Raw genomic sequence first — 15,189 nt, 5'->3', positions numbered from 1 at the left:
CTTCTCACATTGTGCATTAGAAGCTGCCCCCTTGTTCCCTCTTCCCCCAACTCATATGCATCCATGACATACCTTATTTTAGACCCACTGATGTCATCACCGGGTCTCTGCGATTCTCTGTGCAGTGCAGGCATATAAAAGCTGGTGGGAGGAGCCAGCAGGGTGCTGCGCATAGCTCCCTGAAAACATCACAGCACCCCTGCCTTAGTAGTCCTCTCAAGAGCCTTCAGCCCCGACACAAGCAGCGGGCTGGATCTTGGGAGGAGTTATGCAAATATCAAAATGTCTTGACGGGTGGATGTCAGTCTGGAAGGAGTGGGCGTTCCTAGGCAGGCTGTATTTGCATAGGTAACGCCCACGTGAGATGCTGAGCCTCCATGATTGAAAGGACTAAAACCCGACGAATGAAAGGGGCGGGGCCAGTCAGACTGGGGAGGAGAGCGCTAGATGATGCTGGACGTCCTCCAACCAGGAAGTGAGGCGGGCTCTGTCTGACTTGCTGCAGCTTCTAATGCACATTGTGAGAAGCTCGCAGGTTTTATATATAATTCTGAATCTCCCTATAAAACATAATCGGGGAATAATCTGCCGGCTCTGAAATGGTGCCACAGACATCGCACACTTCTTATAGAGTATAACAGGAAGTATTAATGGATCCCGGCCACTGCAAACCCCCCACCGACAATGAATAATGTATGTATGTAATGACTGCTAATAATTCATGATGTGTGATGCGTGTGATGCCATTTGTTATGCGACGCTCAACTGCAGCGCCGTCATTGGTCGATCATGTCTGCCATCTACTGGCGGAAATGTATATGACACCTCTGACTGAATACGTCTTCCTGGGCTAGCTGACTTCCGATAGCCAATGAGGAGCTTCACGTTCCAGCTTGCCTTGCCTGAGACTTAACCCTGTTGCGGGCATTCTTACTGTGCTGCATAGCTGTGATCAAGGGTGGGCAACCTCGGCCCTCCAGCTGTGGTGAAACTACTAATTCCATCATGCCTCTGCTCTAGGAGTCGTGCCTGTGGCTCTTGAAAGAGAATTATGGGGTAACCTTTTTATCCCATAGTTCTCTTTGCGGTCACGGGAGGACATATACTAACCTCCTCCCGTGACCCAAAGCTCAGTATATAGCAAGCTACCCTGTTTCCCCCGAAAATAAGACCTGGCTGTGACCATTCCCAGGGCCGGTGGTGGCATAAGGGGGGAACTTGAAGAGCCGCGGGAGAGGCGGGAGAGAATCAGCGGTACCAACTAAGCCAGCGCTGGAGGAAGCGAGGCGGCAGCGGAGGGAGCAGAGCCGCATAAGCCGATGCCTCCTCTATAGCGCCGGCTCCTGTCACAGGCGGTGTGATACCAAATGCACTCTGCCTGTGAGGAACAATAGTGAAAGCTTCGCTCATTCTGGCCAGCGATTGGTCAGCAAATTGCTCTCGGAAAGGTACGGCACCCTGGTATATACTGAGAGTGCCGCAGCCGGGACGGATACGGATCCCAACAATACTGTCGAGATCCACCCAGCTGTTTGAGTGACACCTGGCTCTGCCTATCTAGAGGCAGAGCCAGCTGTACCGACCCCCTCCCCCGTCCGTTCCTCCAATTAGCGCTTGAGGATCGGAGCGGGAGGGGAGGAATCCCTGCGGGGAGCCGTGACTGACAGTCACCGCTCTCGGCAGGGAGGTGAGCGAGAAGTGAGCGAGCGACCATATGCGTTCGCTCAATTCCTGCAGCCTATTTAAACGAATGAGCTGCATTAAATCAATGAACATGAACGCACAACATAAGGGACATGTGTTATATGCACTGCAACAGACAACCCTGGCGTGAATGTGCCCATATCACTGAAGACAGGGAGAGAACAAACAGATTCAACATGTTGCAACACCGCTCCTTCATGACCTAAGACTAAGCACCGGAGAGGGTGTGAAATGCTTTAGGGGGGTGGACCAAGGGCAGGACTAAGCCAAGCAGTGCAAGTCTGAATAAAGGAGTTTTATCAGCGTGACAAGAGGTGTGCGGCTGCATTCTTTTTACTGTCCAAGGAGGGAATACAAGCGACTTAAAGGAGAACTATGAGGGGAGTGATTTCCACTCACCTCATAGTTCTAGCCGACCTGTGACAATGAGACTGTTAAAGGTCGGCTCAGTAGATCGGGAAGTGAGCGAACACATACCGGCGTTCGCTCACCTCTCGATCCTGTCACGGCTCTCTGCCGTGACGGGGTGGGCTGGATTCCCCCCTTCCCGCTCTGATCCTCCAGCGCTGACTGGGCGGAACGGACGGGGGAGGGGGTGGGTACAGCTGGCTCTGCCTCTAGATAGGCAGAGCCAGCTGTCACTCACGCAGCTGGGCGGATCTCGACGTCCATGTCGGGATCCGCTTCAGCTGTGGCGTCTCAGTATACCGCGAGCTGTAGCTCCCTATATACTGAGGTTAGGGTGATGGAAGGACAGTAGTTTGTGTTCTCCCGTTACCCTAAGGAGAACTATAGGGAAAAGCCCTGACCCCATAGTTCTCCTTTAAAAAAAATAGTATCCATGAATGGTAAGGCTGTGTACTATTTTAAGAGGTTGGAGATTCCGATTCTTACATATGGCCATTCCTGACAAGGGTATCTTCGAATGTATATCTATCGAAACCAGGGGTAGGCAACCTCGGCATGCCAGCTGCTGTGGAACTACAAGTCCCATGAGGCATTGCAAGGCTTAAAGGAGAACTATGAGGTGGGTGCTTTTCACTTACCTCATAGTTCCAGCCGACCTGTGACAATGAGACTGTCACAGGTCGGCTCAGTAGATCGGGAGGTGAGCGAACACATACCGGCGTTCGCTCACCTCTCGATCCTGTCACGGCTCTCTGCCGTGACGGGGTGGGCTGGATTCCCCCCTTCCCGCTCTGATCCTCCAGCGCTGACTGGGCGGAACGGACGGGGGAGGGGGTGGGTACAGCTGGCTCTGCCTCTAGATAGGCAGAGCCAGCTGTCACTCACGCAGCTGGGCGGATCTCGACATCGATGTCGGGATCCGCTCCGGCTGCGGCTGTCTCAGTATACAGAGAGCTGTAGCTCCCTATATACTGAGCTTAGGGTGACGGGAGGAGGCTAGTTTGTGTCCTCCCGTTACCCTAAGGAGAACTATGGGGAAAAGACTTAACCCCATAGTTCTCCTTTAAAGGAGGACTATGAGGTGAGGGATTTTCACTCATCCTCATAGTTGGAGCCGACGTGGCAGAAGCATGATGGCATTTGTAGTTTTAGCAACAGCCATGGTTGCCTACTCCTGTGTTAGATGGACAGCTCTGCGCAGTTCACTAGAACCCAATCGGATCACAGTGCAGAACCTCCCAGTTCCGAGTTGGTTATCTGTGCATTGAATTGCGGGGAGATAATATAAAGAGACGGTAGAGGGAGCTCAGCTTGCAGTATTTTGAAACACATTTAAAGGAGAACTATGAAAATCACTCACCTCATAGTTCGAGCCGACGTGTGACAATGAAACTGTCACAGGTCGGCTCAATAGATCGGGAAGTGAGCGAACGCATACCTTCGCTCGCTCACTTCTCGATCATCTCCCTGCAGAGAGTGGTACGGCTCCCCGCAGGGATTCCCCCCCTCCCCGCTCCGGTCCTCCAGCGCTGACTGGTGGAATGGGCGGGGGAGGGGGCGGGCACAGTTGGCTCTGCCTCTAGATAGGCAGAGCCAGCCGTCAATCACGCAGCTGGGTGGATCTCAACAGTAATGTCAGGATCCGTCCCGGCTGCGGCGGTCTCAGTATATAACAAGCTGTAGCTCGCTATATACTGAGCTTTGGGTCACGGGAGGAGGTTAGTATATGTCCTCCCGTGACCCTTAAGAGAACTATGGGGAAAAACACTTACCACATAGTTCTCCTTTAATGGTTTCATGGATGCGTAGCTGGACCAGAGTGTGTTTTATGATATTATCGTTACGTTCAATGATACGGATTCGATACATTTTACATGTGCACACAATACATTGTTTCTTCAAGTTAAACATGCGACTGTAGCCCATTCTGGATGGCCCAGTAAGACGTTCCATTGTGTTCTGTTCCAGTATGTCCCAGTATAGCGATGAGAACATGATGGACCCGTATAACTTGGCCATCTGCTTCGGACCGACCCTGATGCCCATCCCGGATGGACAAGACCCGGTGGCCTGCCAAGCGCACGTCAACGAGGTCATCAAAAGCATCATCGTCAACCACGAGGCCATCTTCCCCAGCCACCGGGAACTGGAGGGGCCCGTCTACGAGAAGTGCATGACTGTGGATGCGGAGTACTGGTACAAACTGACCCCTTGGGCCGCATCGGGCTGGATGTTTATCATGGACGGAAGATAATTGTCTTCTGATTGGCCACAATATTAAACATTTGGCAGTTAATTGTAACCAAAAAATGACACCTAGGGCTCCTTCTTCAACTTCCCTTATTTCTAAACAATCTTTTCTCTGTAGGGTTCTTTTTAAGGGGTAAATATGGTGATTTTGATATGGGAAGAGGGTAAGGGTTGGAGAAGGGTGGTCTCCTATTGAATAAGCAGCAGGGCCAGATTAACATAGGGGCTGCTCGTGCGGCAGCTCCAGGCCCACCACTTAAGATAGGCCTGGATCGCCTCAGTAAGCCCGAGGTCAATGCAGGCCGGCCGGTGGCTATCTAATCAGGCATATTAGGCATCTCCCCTGCAAGGCCTCAGCGAGGAGCGAGTGGACGCCTAATTAGAGGGCCGCCTCTGCTGCTTCCCATCCAACCGACAGCACCAGGCCCATGATGGTCTTAATCCATCCCTGATAAGCAGTCTTTGCATTCTAGTACAAGGGCCAGTTAACTATTTGTCAGAAGATGAATCAAACTCTGTTCTTTTGCCTCATAGTGATAGCCCGCACAGTGAGCCGGGCGCCATTGAAGAAGGGGAGCATGATAACGGTACCGAGCCACACACAAGTGATGAAGGTGAGTGGGCAAACTGAGCCATCTAAGTAGCTGCTCCGCTAGAATGGGGAATAACATACTGTGAGGGGAATTCATCACAACTGGAGCAGACAAATTCTGGAGCGGCTGTGCAAGGCAGCCAACCAGCTTCTCTCTTTCATTTTCAAATCTTAACTGAAGAAACTCAAGCGAGAAGCTGATTGGTTGCCCTGGGTAACTGCTCCAGTTTTGATAAATCCCCACTAGTATGCATTTCCTCACCTTGCCATCTTCAACTGAAATATACTCAGGTTTAGTCATCTCTGAAACTTAATGTACACTACCTGCTAGTCATGTAAGCTGCGGAAAAATTTGGTTCGGATTTTTTTGTTATTTCCGGATTCGGATCCGAAATTCAATTCGGTTCGGGTTTTCGGATTCAGACAAAATCCGAATTTTCGTTTGTTTCGGATGAGTTTACGAATATTCGTTGCGAGTACCACAGAAAGCCGTATACAGATATTAATACTGAAGCTGAGGCTCCCAGACCCGAATGGCATTTGGGATCCGAATTTCCGAATTGCATTCAGGAGCTCTTGAATGCCGTTTGGGTCTGGGAGCCTCAGCTTTAGTATTATATGTATATACTGTATATGGCTCCCGTGTTTTTTAACGAAAATTCGTATTCAGACCTATTCGGAAGCATTAAAGGAGAACTATGAGGTGAGTGATTTTCACTCAGCCTCATAATCTGAGCCGACCTGTGACAATGAGACTGTCACAGGTCGGCTCAGTAGATCGGGAAGTGAGCGAACACATACGGTCGCTCGCTCACTTCTCGATCTATCCGTGCAGAGAGCTGCGATTGTCACTCACGGCTCCCTCCAGGGATCCCCTCCCCCCCACCTCTGTCCGATCCTCCAGCGCTGACTGGCGGAACGGACGGGTACAGCTGGCTCTGTCTCTAGATAGGCAGAGCCAGCTGTCACTCACGCAGCTGGGCGGATTCAGACAGAATTGTCGGGATCCGCTCCGGCTGCGGTGGTCTCAGTATACCACGAGCTGTAGCTCCCTATATACTGAGCTTTGGGTGATGGGAGGATGCTAGTTTGTGTCCTCCCGCTACCCTTAGGAGAACTATGGGGAAAAGCACTGACCCCATACTTCTCCTTTAAACCGAAAAACACATCTGATTCGGTTGGGATCCGAAATTCGGAAAAGGAAATTCAGATTTGGACACATTCAGATGCATTGGGATTCGGAATTTTGATTTGGAATGAAACGAATCACACATGTCTACTACCTGGACAAAAACAAATTGTCACCGCTTGGATTTCGGGCAGTGTTATGACCTGGGGTTGCTTCAGTTGGTCAGGTCTAAGTTCAGCAACATTAGTGGTTCAGGTAGTGTCTACCTGAATATACTGAATGACCAGGTTTTTCTATGGATGGATTTTTTTCTTCCCTATTCCAAGATGACAATGCCAGTATCCAGCGGGCTCAGATTGTGAAAGAGTGGTTCAGGGAGCACGAGACCTCATTGTCACACATGGATTGGCCCCCACAGAGTCCAGACCTGAACCCCATTGAGAATCTTTGGGATATGCTGGAGAAGACTTCACACAGTGCTCCAACTCTCCCATCATCACTACCAGATCTTGGGGAAAAATCAATGCAACTCAGACAGAAATAAATGTGACATTGTATAAGCTTATCGAAAATCGTGTCATGGCCAATGCGTGCCGTAATCAAAGCTAAAGGCGGTCCAATTAAATAGAGAGTGTAACTTTTTTTGGGGCCAGACATTGTATGTTGTAACTCTGAATTGTTATCATCACCTAAACTGACTGTCATTCTTCTGCGCTTGGTCCCGCTAGAGGTGGAGCAGATTGAAGCCATCGCTAAGTTTGACTATTCCGGACGCACACCGCGAGAATTGTCCTTCAAAAAAGGGGCGTCCCTGCTCCTCTACCACCGGGCGTCAGAGGACTGGTGGGAAGGGCGGCACAATGGGGTGGACGGTCTGATACCTCACCAGTATATCGTGGTCCAGGATCTGTAAGTAACCGAGAACCGTAAGCCATAAAAGTTCATGACCGCTTGTACATGATCACCTGTAATCACCTGACCTCCCCAGTCTCGTCACATGACCAGCCCTTAGTCCCTCCTTCTATACATGTCTGTATAATACTGTCTCCACCCACACAGGGGATGCTTAAAGAGATTTCCCATCATGCATCTGATAGGCTCTTTCTATGTGTCCTCTCTCCCTCTAGTGATGATGCCTTCTCAGACAACCTGAGCCAAAAAGCGGACAGCGAGGCGAGCAGCGGGCCCCTTCTGGATGATAAATCCTCGTCGAAGAATGACATCCAGTCACCCATGGAGCACCTGGCAGAGTACAACTTTGCCGGGGTCCTGGGCAGGTAGGAAGACAATAAAGGGTGTGTGTGCAGCCAGGGGCCCAAATGCATGAGGGGCCTATCAGGGTATTACAAAAGAGGTCTCATAAGAGAGTCAGATGGGTGTAGAAGGTCTCCTCTTTGAATGGGAAATTAGGGAAAATCTACTGAATGGGGATCCCCAAAAACCTTGTAGATCTTCAATTCCTTTGGATTGGAGTTGGGCTTTAAGTAAAGCTGTATACACTGAGTGGCCAGATTATTATGACGTTTGTAGGCAAATCAGCTATAATTTGGCGCTGAAGTTGCTAGAGGGCCAGACCATTATAAATAGGGAAGCGGGTTGTTTACCACGACAGTAGAAGTGATTTGTTTCTGAAGATACGGGGAAACAACGCAATTTAACAACCTTTGAACGTGGGATGATTGTTGGCGCTCGGAGCCATGGAGCGAGTATCAGCAAAACAGCAGAATTCGTTACATGTTCAAGAGCAGCTGTTGTTAGAGTTTAAAGACCGGACTGTCAGCCGAAAATCTGGGTCTGAACGTGCGAATTGTGGCCGTCAGCGACTAGTCAATGTTAGGGCAGAACGGGGGAGGGGCAAGACTGGTACAAGACAACAGAAGGGCAACAGTGCCGTGTCAGATTCCTCGCATCACCTTTCACCATCTCGTGGAGTCACGAGGCGGCCCAACGAAGTACTGATGGGGGGGTCATAATAATCTGGCCACTCAGTGTATATGCAATGTACTTCTGTCCAGTCACAACATATGCAATTTTATTTGCTTGCAAGAGAAATTAGGGTTGGTTTGGGGTCTTTTTAGAACTCTAGTTAGCTCTTCTGGGTTTTGTTAAGCAAATATATTTTTTATGAATTTGTTACAATGTTTTTTACTTGGAGTTGGTACCAGTAACATCACTTCTTGTTGCAGGCTGACAATGCTAAGCCGCTACAATGTAACAATTAGCAGCGTTGTCACCGTGCCATGGCAGCTCCTTCTGTTGATCTGATAGGCAGACCAACAGCCAACAGAAGGAGCTCCCATGGCAGGGTGACAACGCTCTGCCTCAGCATTGTCAGCCTGCTACAGGAAGTGCTGTTAACGGCAGGATCTCCAGATAAAAAAAACTTTGCAACAGATTCACACAAATTGATTTCCTTCAGAAAACTGTATATAGTGAGGCATGACGCCAGACATACTTGAAACATGGATTTTGGGTTCGCATTCACTTAAATTTGTTTCATTCAGGGTTAGACTGCGTTCTGACGGAGCAGCCATACCTCGCCGGAGAAGCGGAGGTGACAACCATAGCCCGCCTCGGTCTCTTGGGCCTTGCATTGACACGCCTCCCCGTGCGGCCGCCTGCCACAGCAGTCCCCACAAGTTGTCCCTGAGCCGGGGGCGGGTGGACAGCCCCGAAAAGCGCAGGATTGGGACATTTGGAAGCGCCGGGAGTATCAATTTCCCCGAAAGGAAAGGACTCAACGATGCGTTATCCCTGCGTTCTGTGACCGGAGGCACCCGGCACAGCAGCCTCGGAGACCACAAATCCTTGGAGGCAGAGGCTCTGGCCGAGGTAACAAGGGGGAAAGGGGGGGGGGGGGTTGCTACAAATTTTGCTGCATTTTTAAGGTGTAACTCCTCTTCTGTGAACATTGATGAAACCTGTATAGTTACTGTACTGCAGCACTGCAGCCATTCAGAGTGAACCTCAGAGTTCATCCCTCTGCTCTTGTAATTGCTACATTTACCATTAAAGGAGAACTATGGGGTTAGGGCTTTACCCCATAGTTCTCCTTAGGGTAATGGGAGGACACAAACTAGCATCCTCCCGTCACCCTAAGCTCAGTATATAGAGAGCTACAGCTCTCTGTATACTGAGACAGCCGCAGCTGAAGCGGATCCCGACAATTATGTCTGGATCCGCCCAGCTGTATGAGTGACAGCTGGCTCTGCCTATCTAGAGGCAGCTGTACCCGCCCCCTCCCCCGTCCGTTCCTGCCAGTCAGCGCTGGAGGATCGGAGCGGGGAGGGGGGAATCCAGCCCCTCCCCTGTCACGGCAGAGAGCTGTTACAGGATCGAGAGGTGAGCGAACGCCAGTATGTGTTCGTTCACCTCCTGATCTACTGAGCCGACCTGGGATAGTCTCATTGTCACAGGTCAGCTAGAACTATGAGGTGAGTGAAAAGCACCCCCCTCATAGTTCTCCTTTAACATTGCTGTGTGTGTGATGTGCTTTCATACGTGTCTGAATTGTTTTTCAACTGTTGTTAAAAATTCCCAAACTTTTTTTTAGAAGAGTGGGGAAAGAATATTGCTGTGTCACCATTGGAGCAATCTATCCTCCTTTCTTGTTCTGGTGACCACTGTCATGCTTGGTTAGCAGCACTGGAAGTGGTGGAAAGACTCCTCAATTAGAGACTAGGGATCCACCTATATATCGGCCGCCGAAACATATCGGCCGAAAATGGCACTTTTGGCTAAATGCCGAAAGTGCCATTTTTCTGCCGATATAGCAGCGCATCCGTGCTTTCTCTCCTCCCCGCTGGGCGCTGCTCTGTGTCCCAGCGGGGAGGAGAGAAAGTGTCACAGACGGCCGAGCGCTGCGGGAGGAGAGCGCTGTGAGCGGCCGGCGTCTCCTCCCACACCGCTCAGCCTCCTATCACAGATCAGAGGAGAGCGGTGTGGGGGCGGAGGCAGCGCTGTCACAGGAGGCGGAGCTCTCCTCCCGCAACGCTCGCTCAGCCTCCTGTGACAGCTGTCAGGATGAAGAGCGGGTACAAGCAGTCGGTGATCGCTGAGTGTTTGTAGATAATTGAGGACATAGTATGGTTACTATATCCCCAATTATGAATGAATGGGAAGTGATCTACATCCCCTCCTGTCCATTCATGATTGTGGTTATAGTAAACATACTCTGTCCTCATGTTATCAATGAACAGGACCACTCAGTATAGAGGATTCCTGTTCATTGATAACAGGGGCTGCGGAAAAAGAGATTGAGGACTCTGTGTGTCTCTGAGGACTCTGTGTGTCTCTGGGGACTCTGTGTCTCTGATGACTCTGTGTGTCTCTGATGACTCTGTGTGTCTCTGATGACTCTGTGTGTCTCTGAGGACTCTGTGTGTCTCTGAGGACTCTGTGTGTCTCTGAGGACTCTGTGTTCTGTGAGGACTCTGTGTTCTGTGAGGACGCTGTGCTCTCAATCTTTTTCTATTTTAAAAGGGAAATATCAGGGGTCTGTTTAGACCCCCAATATTTCCCCCCAAAGCCCCTAAAAGTAAAGTATATGCGTTTTTGCGTTTTTGATGCGTTCCAGACCAGATCCAGAGCAGGTAAAATAGGGTTTGCCGCATTTTTTTCATCCGGTCTGAATCTGGTCTGGATCCGCACGCTGCGATGTGAACTGGAGGTCAAAATACCATAGGAATACATTGGACGCAGTTTTGATCCGGTCTGCACCTGCTCTGGTCCGGATCTGCTCCGCGCTTGGTGTGAACAAGGCCTAAAGGTTTATCAAAAATAAATAAAAAAATATTTTGAAAAAGTTAGAAAAAAAACATTTTTGGTTTCGGCCCGACATTTTTTTTAATTTCGGTTTTAAAATTTTCATTTCGGTGCACCTCTAACAGGAATTACTATCTCTCCCCCACTCATCTAAAAAAATTCCCAGTACTTCCAGTCCTAGTGACATTGGAGCAATAGAAATGCAAAGATGTGCCCGGGTGACACCCTGGGTGTCAGGGTCTGAGAAGGTGTCAAAAGGAAGTGAGGGGAAACCTCCCAGATGGGGATATACGACGATACAAACCTTCTAAGCATTCCCCACTCTATGTAAAATGAATCCTTTTTGTTTCAATTGCTCCATCTGGTTCAGGTTTTACCATCTTGTGACTTTTGTTTCCATTGCAGGACATTGAGAAGACCATGAGCACGGCCCTGAATGAACTACGTGAGCTGGAGCGTCAGAATACGGCCAAACAGGCGCCGGACATCGTACTGGACACTCTAGAACCCATGAAGAACCCGGCCCTTGGTACCCCAAATTCTGAGCCAGTCAGTCCCCTGCACACCATCATGATACGGGACCCCGATGCCGCCATGCGGAGGAGCAACTCTTCCACTACCGAAATGATGACCACTTTCAAGCCAGCGCTGTCTGCCCGCCTGGCCGGACCCCAGCCCAGCCCCCCGCCGGTACGGCCGGCACGGCCGATGGTCCAGCACCGATCTAGTAGCAGTAGTAGCTCCGGGATGGGAAGCCCAGCCCTTACCCCTACGGAAAAAATATTTCCCAACAATTCTTCGGAGAAGTCGGGGACCATGTGACCCACTCCACTGGACCTTGGTGGGAATCCATTCTGGCGAAGTTAATTACATGCGTTAAGGGGGGACATGCTCCAGAATATACACCCGCCAAACTCCTCCGCTGGTCATGGTGGCTCCTCTCGATCACCTCTCATGAGTTTATTATCATACATCTCAAAACGGGATCTCATTCCACTGCGTCTGCATTGTCTACATGCTGTTCATCTCAACCCTTGTCCCTGAAAGTTTCACATATCCATCTGTCCTTCAGATTGCCTTAAAACTGCACTCCCAGTTGGGTATGTCCAGTCCAGTTTTCAGGCCTCCACGTCTCTTGATTCCACCTCAAACTTTCCTAAACCGGAGTCGAAGGCGGGGCTCCGATTTACAGTCCCGGGGCTACACCTGAGGATGTTGGCTATGGCCTTAGTTTTTTGGGCTCCATTTGCTGGAAGCTCCATCCCAACGGACCCAAGATGTGGATCTTGGTGATGGAATCGGGCCGGAAGATCTCACTTTCATCCCAGTATGCTGGGCTCCGTGGTCGCCATCCGAGCTGAAATATGGCTTCCTTACGGCTTGTGGATATTTTCTGTGGTTTACGATTATGCTGTCCAGAGCTTTTCCCCCCACCTAAAAGGGGTTCAGCTGCTCCATTTACTATGAGCAATATGTAACTTTGTACATAATTACTCCTGAAATGTTAGTCGCGTCGTTAATCCTTGTTTAGGCCCGAGGCCTAGCCGTTATAAATATATCTATACATACCTATATATAGTAGTTGGATTTATGTAGGATAATGTGAATTATGCTTGAACTTAAACCATGAACAGGCTATTTTATTTTTTTGTGGGGGGGGGGGATTGCTGTCACTGGAAAAAGGTGTATACAGTGTGTATATATATAGTACGAATATACAATCCGAAAAGCCGTTAGATCTTACCTCAGTGGTTTTTGTCCTCACGTTTACCCATGATGCTCTCTGGGATTTTACTTGCGCCAATCAAATGTTTCTGTGTAGTGCGTGTGCGGGGATTATAACTCGTGCTGGGCGTTCCTCAGACTATCAAATATTTCAATATAGTGGGACCAGGACAATAGTAAAGGGCAGTGAATGATGGGAGTTATAGGTCAAAAATTGTTGGAGGGCCACAGATAGCCAATATCCATGTGACCTACGTGGTTGGAAGCATCGAAACTCTGAGCCAATATTTTGTTTTTTTTAACTGGAAATTGTGTTTGCGTGCGGGGAATAATGGATGATGTTGAGTACATTTGTGAGGAACATCTGAAGTTCTAAAGAGGGTACTTTTTAACTGTTTGGGTTCTGCAAAGAGATGAGACGGGTTACCACAGCTTGTCCATTTAGCACCAACAATATCCCATTGGATGATTTGGACCAGATTGCGTCTCATAAAAGCCAGACTGCGATTGGCTGCTTTGGATTAGGGCACGTGTTCTTTTATTACACCAATGCAGCACGTACGGAGGCAGCAAAGGGTCTACACCACATACTAATACAACATCGTAAAACCTATATTAAATGGTCGAAAAAGAAACAGTGCCATGCTGGTATTATTCAACTATCCCAGAGCTAAGTGGACTAACTAGAGTCAATACCACCTTAAAGGAAAACTCCATCTTCGTGTGTGTTCCTTGAACTCATTCTGTGATATCCGTAGTCACTTACTTAAAGATTCTTAAAGCTAAACATTTATTTTCTATCCTTGGTGTGTCATAGCTCCATGCAGCCTCTCTCTTCTTGGAAACTATACTGGGACTGAGTGGGTGGGGCTTTCAAAGACCCTTCAAGGACTGTGTGTCGTAAACTTTGTGCACATGTTCAATGCAGTTTTAAAAGTAGACAGTTTAATAGACAAATTAAAAGTCAACCTAGTGGCTAGGACCCTTATTCCACCATGGTGGCTGGCAGAAGTCCCAACCTGTCCAACGTGAACCTCCATTCTGTACAGATTGCTCTCCATGGGGAAATCACATCCTCCAACATAACTCTCCATACGGTAGAAGATACTCTTCTCTTGACCTTTTTTCTGCTTTTCTGATTACACCCAGCACTGGGATACTACGGCTTCCAACATGACCCTTCAAAAGGTAGAAAATACTCTGCTCCTGACCTTCTTTATACCTTTTTGATTGTACTCACCAGCGGGATATCACCCCCTCCAACATGACCCTTCAGAGGTAGAAGATAGTCTTCTCTTGAGCTTTTTATACTTTTCTGATTACCGTTGCCACCGAGATATCCCCTTCCCCCGTCAACATGACCCTTCAGAGGTAGAAGATAGTCTTCTCCTAAAGTTTTTATACCTTTCTAATTACCCTTACCAATGGGATATCACACTTTTCAACATGACCCTTCATAAGGTAGAAGATAATCTTCTTCTGACCATTTCTCTACTTTTCTACATATACTCACCACCAGGATATCACAATCCATAAGGTAGAAAAAAAATAGAAAATACTTTTTTTCCTGACCTCTTTACCGTTCTGGTTTCACTTACTACCAGGGTATCGCACACTCCAACATGACCTTACGTAAGGTAAGAGATCCTCTTTTCATGACCTTCTCTCTACCCTACTGGCTACACTTATCAACTGGATATCACACCCTTCAACGTGACCCTCCATAATGTAGAAGATACTCTTCTCCTGACCTTCTTTCTACCCTACTGGCTACACTCATCAACTGGATATCACATCCTTCATTATGGCCCTCCATAATGTAGAAGATACTCTTCTCCTGACCTTCTCTTTACCTTTTTGATTACACTCACCCAATGTATCAAATCCTCCAACATGAGCCTCTATAAGGCGGAAAATACTCTTCTCCTGACCTTCTCTTGACATTTCTGATTACACTTACCACATGGATTTCGCACCCTCCAACATAATCCTCCACAAAGTATAAAATACTCTTCTTTCTGACCTTCTTTATACTTATCTAATTACAATCACCTGGACGTGGTCAGCGAACCCTTGTAAGGGGTTTGGTGGAGCGTCAGCTGATTTCAATCAGAAGGTTCTAGGATCTTCAGAGAAAAGTCTTGAAGGGTCTTTTGTTGGAGAGACTTTCTTCTTAGCATGGGTCTAATTTATAGCTATTTTGTGTAAGACACATTGCCACGTGTGATTTGTTTTGGCAGAGCATGCTGGGATTTATAGTTCCGATGGCTGTCTAAATAATATTTTATGGCCTAAGGCAAATGGGAATGCAAGGCCTAAATATGATATTTATTGCACTGTATGTTGTTAGTTTCTGGTGTCAGTAGTATGTAAGGTTGACCTCTGACACTTTTAAATAATAATGGGATATTTTATTACCAGTAAATATATAACGCAGCCCGATTTATGCATGGGGAAACCTAGGGCCAGCCTCTGATCTTACAAAATATATACTGCCAGCCTGTTGTCTTTAAGTCTCCAAGTTCAGAGACCAGATGCTTGCACCCACTTATATACCTCTGGTCAATGAGCAGTTAGTAAAGAAAATGTGCTTACAGAGACCTTCCTAGTTTGGGAC

General features: G+C 48.4%; 1 protein-coding gene across 1 annotated transcript in view; it reads left to right on the top strand.

The window, feature by feature from the left end:
* Positions 1–11,803, top strand: part of SRGAP3 (SLIT-ROBO Rho GTPase activating protein 3) — an 85,058-nt gene extending 73,255 nt beyond the window's left edge. Inside the window, exons 18-23 of the mRNA XM_018555241.1 lie at positions 4,081–4,308; positions 4,897–4,976; positions 6,812–6,992; positions 7,211–7,360; positions 8,588–8,915; positions 11,253–11,803. Of these exons, the coding sequence (XP_018410743.1) occupies positions 4,081–4,308; positions 4,897–4,976; positions 6,812–6,992; positions 7,211–7,360; positions 8,588–8,915; positions 11,253–11,669 (1,384 nt within the window). The 3' untranslated portion in view covers positions 11,670–11,803. The remainder of the gene's footprint in view (positions 1–4,080; positions 4,309–4,896; positions 4,977–6,811; positions 6,993–7,210; positions 7,361–8,587; positions 8,916–11,252) is intronic.
* Positions 11,804–15,189: the final 3,386 nt, after the last annotated feature.

The sequence above is a fragment of the Nanorana parkeri genome, unplaced genomic scaffold (assembly GCF_000935625.1).
Source record: "Nanorana parkeri isolate BGI_ZX_2015 unplaced genomic scaffold, ASM93562v1 scaffold188, whole genome shotgun sequence".
Taxonomy (NCBI): Eukaryota; Metazoa; Chordata; class Amphibia; order Anura; family Dicroglossidae; genus Nanorana; species Nanorana parkeri.
Note: the sequence above shows the minus strand (reverse complement) of the source record. Positions and strands in the feature narration are given on the sequence as shown.